The sequence below is a fragment of the Sapajus apella genome, unplaced genomic scaffold (assembly GCF_009761245.1).
Source record: "Sapajus apella isolate SASKATOON/1434 unplaced genomic scaffold, GSC_monkey_1.0 scaffold166, whole genome shotgun sequence".
NCBI lineage: Eukaryota > Metazoa > Chordata > Mammalia > Primates > Cebidae > Sapajus > Sapajus apella.
This window is the reverse complement of record NW_022437106.1, coordinates 2127805-2133804: the sequence shown is the minus strand read 5'-3', so window position 1 is coordinate 2133804 and position 6000 is coordinate 2127805. Positions and strand designations below refer to the sequence as shown.

General features: G+C 52.5%; 1 protein-coding gene across 2 annotated transcripts in view; it reads right to left on the bottom strand.

Moving 5' to 3' along the window:
- Positions 1-6000, bottom strand: part of ZC3H7B (zinc finger CCCH-type containing 7B) — a 55571-nt gene that overhangs the window by 30135 nt on the left and 19436 nt on the right. For both annotated transcript variants that reach the window (XM_032267220.1, XM_032267222.1), the window contains exon 2: positions 4740-4798. In XM_032267220.1, coding sequence (XP_032123111.1) covers positions 4740-4792 — 53 coding nt within the window. In that variant the 5' untranslated portion in view covers positions 4793-4798. The remainder of the gene's footprint in view (positions 1-4739; positions 4799-6000) is intronic.

Genomic DNA, 6000 nt, shown 5'->3' with positions numbered 1-6000 from the left:
CCAGCCCCACCTCCAGCCTGGCCCCAGCTCCAGCCCCACCTCCAGCCTGGCCCCAGCTTCAGCCCCACCTCCAGCCTGGCCCCAGCCCCAGCCCATCTCCAACCCCAACCCAACCAGCCCCAGCCCCAAGCCAGCCCTAGCCCAGCACAGTTCCAGTTCTACCTCTGGCCTTGGACCCACTCCCAGCCCCAGCCCCAGCCCCAGCCCCAGCCCCAGCCCCGGCCCCAGCCCCTGCTGGCCATCCTCTGCTGAAAAAACCAGCTCTCTCCTAAAGAACAGCAGGTATTCTAAGCCCTTTCTCAGTTACATGAGGGAAAGATGGAGGAGACATGCTAGGGTCTAGGAGGCCCCCAGGTCTAGAAAAGGACACGAAGAGGAAAATCAGACTCTGGCCCAGGCAGGGCAGGGGAAGGCTCCAGTCGCAGCTAAAGGCCAGGAGGGAGAGGATGGTGCAAGAGCTGCTGTAGCAGGAGTGGCAGGGACAGGAGCAGGCAGGAAAAGGCAGGAAGCATGAGCGTTGTCAGGGAATCAACATCTAGCATAGGCCCTGGGAAGGCCCACGCCCCATCAAATCTAACCCAAGACCACAGGCCCACAGACACTGAGGCATGGGGAGTCTACCTCAGGCCCCTCCCCTGTAGACTCCCACATAACACACACGCCCCAGCCAATGCTAGGTCTTCAGTGAGCCTGTCAGCCCCTCATGCTGGACTCAACAAATTATTCTAGGTGTGAAAGAGGGTGTCAGCCAGGAGAACTGAAGTTCATTTCTCCGATGGGCTCAATGGCCAGGCTGGAAAGGAAGCTGGGCTTTGTCTCTTGGCCCCTCATTCCACAGAGGAAAAAATAGACACTCAGAGTGGCACAGGGACTTGCCCAAGGCCATGCAGCAGGAAGGCATCAGAGGCAGAGCTGGGGGTATCTTTCCATTGCCTGAAGATGCCGTCAACACCTGGGCAGGAAAGAGCAGCCTAGGCTAGTACACAAGAGGTGGGCAGAGGGGTGACGCCGGGAGGTCTGTGTGTGCACGTGCATGTGAAAGGCGTCCCAGTTGTGACATCGGGGCTCACCAGCCCGCCTCTCACTTGCCTCTCCATGGCTGGACCCCAGCCCTGCCCTCCCTCCCTATACTACTGCAGTGACCACCCCCTCTGCTGCCCCCACGGGGACCCCATCACTGCCCTCCTGGCCTCCCCTCTTCCAGCATTGGCTCTACATGTAATAAGTCATGCCTGGTCCTAAGACATCTTAAGGTCCTCTGCAAGCTGGGACCAACCCACCTGTCCCAATTCACTTACGCTCTCAGAGTGTGCTGTGCTAAGCACATGAAGCACACATGTACCAACATAGTGTAGAAGGAGTGGGGCCAAAATAGTGGGACTGATGTGGAAAGCAGCAAGTCCCATGTGCTTCCTGCAAAGCCTTAGGAGGCCAATGGATGAGTTCGGGGAGGCTGCCCTGTTGCTGGGCCTTCTTAGCACTCCCCTTTGGAAAGGAGGAGGTGACAAGAGCGAACATTTACCCCAAGTACCACCTGGCCCCTTAACCCTCCCAATGACCCTGTAGGGGAAGTGGGAGAACTGGGCTGGGGATCCAGCTCTGCAGACATCAGTGACTGAGGCTGGGGACGCAGAACTCTTCTTACAGAAGATAGCAGTGGTTGGAGTCACCTTGTTCACCAGACTGGCCCCTAATAAACTTGAACACTTCCCCAAAATCAAACCCTTGCTCCCCAAAATGGGAGAGGACCAGCCGCCCATGAAGAGAGATGAGCTGGCAGCAGCTCTGATGACCAAGCCTGAGGAGGGTTTGCAAACTCCCAGCCATGGCAGCAAGGTGGGATTGGCCAATGGCCCAGGGAAGGGGTGCTACACCTGGGGCCATGCTCAAGGTGCTCCCTGATCACCTAATCAAATCAGCCCAGCACAGGACACCCTCTGGAAGCAGCCAGGAAAAGTGACTGCACTGTGGGCTGAGGAAGGAAAGCGTGTTGTCAATATGAACACTCACTCTGTGAGAGCAGCATGGATACCAAGGGCATGTGAAAAGGGATCCAGTCTGCAGTGACGTGGGTGAGAAAAGGCAAGGGGGTACGCTGGGCACAACTGCATGCACCTGCAATCCCGCTATTTGGGAGGCTGGGGTAGGAAAACTGCTTGAGCCCAGGAGTTTGAGACCTGCCTGGGCAACATAGGGATGCTCAATCACAAAGAAAAGAAAAGGCAAGGAGTAGCCAGGCGCCGTGGCTCACACCTGTAATCCCAACACTTTGGGAGGCTGAGGCAGGTAGAGGTCAGGGGTTCGAGCCCAGCCTGACCAACATGGTGAAACCCCGTCTATACTTAAAAATACAAAAATTTGCCAGGCGTGGATGCCTATAATCCCAGCACTTTGGGAGGCCGAGGTCGGTGGATCACCTAAGGTCAGAAGTTTGAGAAACTTGACCAACATAGTGAAACCTTGTCTCTATTACAAAAAAAATTAGCTGGGGGTGGTGGCACACACCTGCAATCCCAGCTACTTGGGAGGCTGAAGCAGGAGAATCACTTGAATCTGGGAGACGGAGGTTGTGGTGAGCCAAGAGCATGCCATTGCACTCTAGCCTGGGTTACAGAGCGAGACTCCGTTTCAAAAAAATTAAAAAAGGCCGGGCGCAGTGGCTCAAGCCTGTAATCCCAGCACTTTGGGAGGCCGAGGCGGGTGGATCACGAGGTCAAGAGATCGAGACTATCCTGGTCAACATGGTGAAACCCCGTCTCTACTAAAAATACAAAAAATCAGCTGGGCATGGTGGCGCGTGCCTGTAATCCCAGCTACTCAGGAGGCTGAGGCAGGGGAATTGCCTGAACCCAGGAGGCGGAGGTTGCGGTGAGCCGAGATCGCGCCATTGCACTCCAGCCTGGGTAACAAGAGTGAAACTCCGTCTCAAAAAAAAAAAAAAAAAAAAAAGAAAAAGCAAGGAGTGTTTTATAGGTTTGTGTGGGAACAAAACTGGGGAGTACGTAAGGGTATACAGAGGCAAATTCCAGTTTTATGGGGAGCCCTATTTAAGAAAAAGAACACAAAATTATGAACACAGGATTGCAAGAGTGCATGCCTTCCAGGGCCTCAGAAGGGGCCTTGCAAGTGAGAGGTCACAGTGCCTACGCTTCATTAGTGTTGTGATAAATATGCCTCTGAGAATCTATTTAAGAGGAATAAGTAAAAAAGGTTACTCAAAATATTTTGTGTGTGAAAAAGGAGAAACAACAATAAAAAACAAATGTAGCATGTGGTGCCCAGAGGCATACAATGGAAAGAACGTGGGCCACGTGCAGCAGCTCACGCCTATAATGCCAGCACTTTGTAATCCCAGCACTTTGGGAGGCTGAGGTAGGCACATTGCTTGAGGTCAGGAGTTCAATACCAGCCTGTCCAATATAGTGAAACCCCATCTCTACTAAAAATACAAAAAATTAGCCAGGCGTGGTGGCACACGCTGTAGTCCTAGCTAGTCAGGAGGATGGGGTAGGAGAATCACTTGAACCCGGGTGATGGAGGTTGCAGTGAGCCGAGAGTGTGCCACTGCACTCCAGCCTGGGTGACAGAGCGAGACTCCACCTCAAAAAAAAAAAAACCAAAAAAATGTGAGTTTTGGAGTCAACCAGGCCTGGGCTAGAATGCTATTCCTCAATAGCTCCGTGACTTTAAACAAGCTGCTTAACCTCTCTGAGCCTCAGCTGCAAAATGGAAATAAGGCTACCTAGTTTACTGGGCTGTTGTGAAGATTATACAGATGATGGATTGGCCGGGCACAGTGGCTCATGTCTGTAATCCCAGCACTTTGGGATGCTGAGGCAGAAGGATCACCTGAGCCCAGGAGTTTGAGACCAGCGTGGGCAGCACGGCAAGACCCTCTCTCTAAAAAAAAAAAAAAAATCAAAAAATTGGCCTGGTGCAGTGGCTCACGCCTGTAATCCCAGCACTTTGGGAGGCTGAGGCAGGCAGATCACAACGCCAGGAGGTCGAGTCAGCCTGGCCAACATGGTGAAACCCTATCTCTACTAAAAATACAAAAATTAGCCTGGAATGGTGGCACATGCCTGTAATCCCAAGGTACTTGAGAGGCTGAGGCAGGAGAATTGCTTAAACCTGGGAGGCAGAGGTTACAGTGAGCCGAGATCATGCCACTGCACTCCAGCCTGGGTGACAGAACAAGACTCTGTCTCAAAAAACAAAAAAATTAGCTGGGTGTGGTGGTGTGCACCTATGGCCTCAACTACAAGAAAGGTGGAGGAAAGAGGATTGCTTGAGCCCAGGAGGTCAGGAGCACCACTGCACTCCAACTGGGACAACAAGGAGAGACTCTGTCTCAAAGAAGACACAGATGTGAAGGTCTCAGCACAGAAACTGAGATTGTAAGTGCTCCATAGCAGGGACTATTGATTTATCAGAAGACTCGTGCAGCCATGCAAGAGAATTAACAGGGAGTGCAAATGTGAAGGGTGAGGGTAGAATTATCTACTGGACAAGACCAAAGGGTAACCAGGACCAGGGACCGTGTGTGTATGTAGACTTCACGCCCCGACCACGCCAGCCGTCCTGGCTCCTTCCACCTCCCCACACCCCAGCGCACACAGGAACCTTGGCAGTAAAGACTCAGTAGCAAGAAAAGGTAGTGCTGGGAGGGCATGGCTCTCAGGGAACCCACCCCTGCCCTCCCAGCCGCCCCACCCAGCCCAGACCGTGTGCAGGCTTACTGAATGAACTGCAGCCCCTTCTCGATGTCCGCCTTCCGTTTCTGCCTCTCCATCAGTCTCTGGGGGAAAGAGCACAGTCCATCACTTGGTCAGCAAGAGCGGGGTTGCCATCTGCCACCCCAACTTTACAGGGCCTGTGATTGGGTGCTCTCACTCCCACTCTCATTCCCTTTCCCAGGTTAGGAAAGGAGTTCCTGAGGGCAACGACCAGCCTGAGGGCACTATCCTCACTATACCCACAGCCCCCTGGACTCTGAGATTGAGTGGTGCCCTCAAGGAACAAGGGGCATAGAGGCCACCTGCTCTTTCCCACACAGGATTGAGCTACAATACCGCATGGGACACCTCAAGTTCAAGGAAAAACTTTTTTTTTTACCCAGGCTGGAGTGCAGTGGCCAGTGGTGTGATCTTGGCTCACTGCAACCTCCGTTTCCTGGGTTCAAGTGATCCTCCTGCCTCAGCCTCCAGAGTAGCTGGGATTACACCACCACCACCACGCCTGGCTAATATATATATATATATATTTTTTTTTTTAACCAAGGAGGAAACAAGGTTAGGGAGACCTGGCCATGAGCTGGCATGTGGCAGAGGCAGGATTTGAACCCCAGGACATGCTTCCTTTTACACACACTGGCAGCCCCTCTGTGCATGGCTGATTGTTGTGGGGAGATCCCATAAGTGCTGAGGCAGGAGTCAGAAGCCTCAGCCTATTCCCATACAAATAATGAAGAAGAAAATAACTAGAGTTATAACGTTAGTCTTTATTCATAGGTGATCTTAGTCATTCATATGTGATCTTAGTTATTCATATATGATCTTAGTTCTTTTTTTTTTTTTTTTTTTTTTTTTGAGACAGAGGTTCGCTCTTGTTACCCAGGCTGGAGTGCAATGGCACGATCTCGGCTCACCGCAACCTCCGCCTCCTGGGTTCAGGCAATTCTCCTGCCTCAGCCTCCTGAGTAGCTGGGATTACAGGCACGCGCCACCATGCCCAGCTAATTTTTTGTAGTTTTAGTAGAGACGGGGTTTCACCATGTTGACCAAGATGGTCTCGATCTCTTGACCTCGTGATCCACCCGCCTCGGCCTCCCACAGTGCTGGGATTACAGGCTTGAGCCACCGCGCCCGGCCTGATCTTAGTTCTTTTACTAATGCCTCTCAGGTTTGGAAGTGTGAACCTGGGGTGACATTGTGAAAGGAATGACCCTAAGGCAAGATGCTTTAAGCCCTCTGTCACGCCTGTGTAAGAACTGCTGGAGGG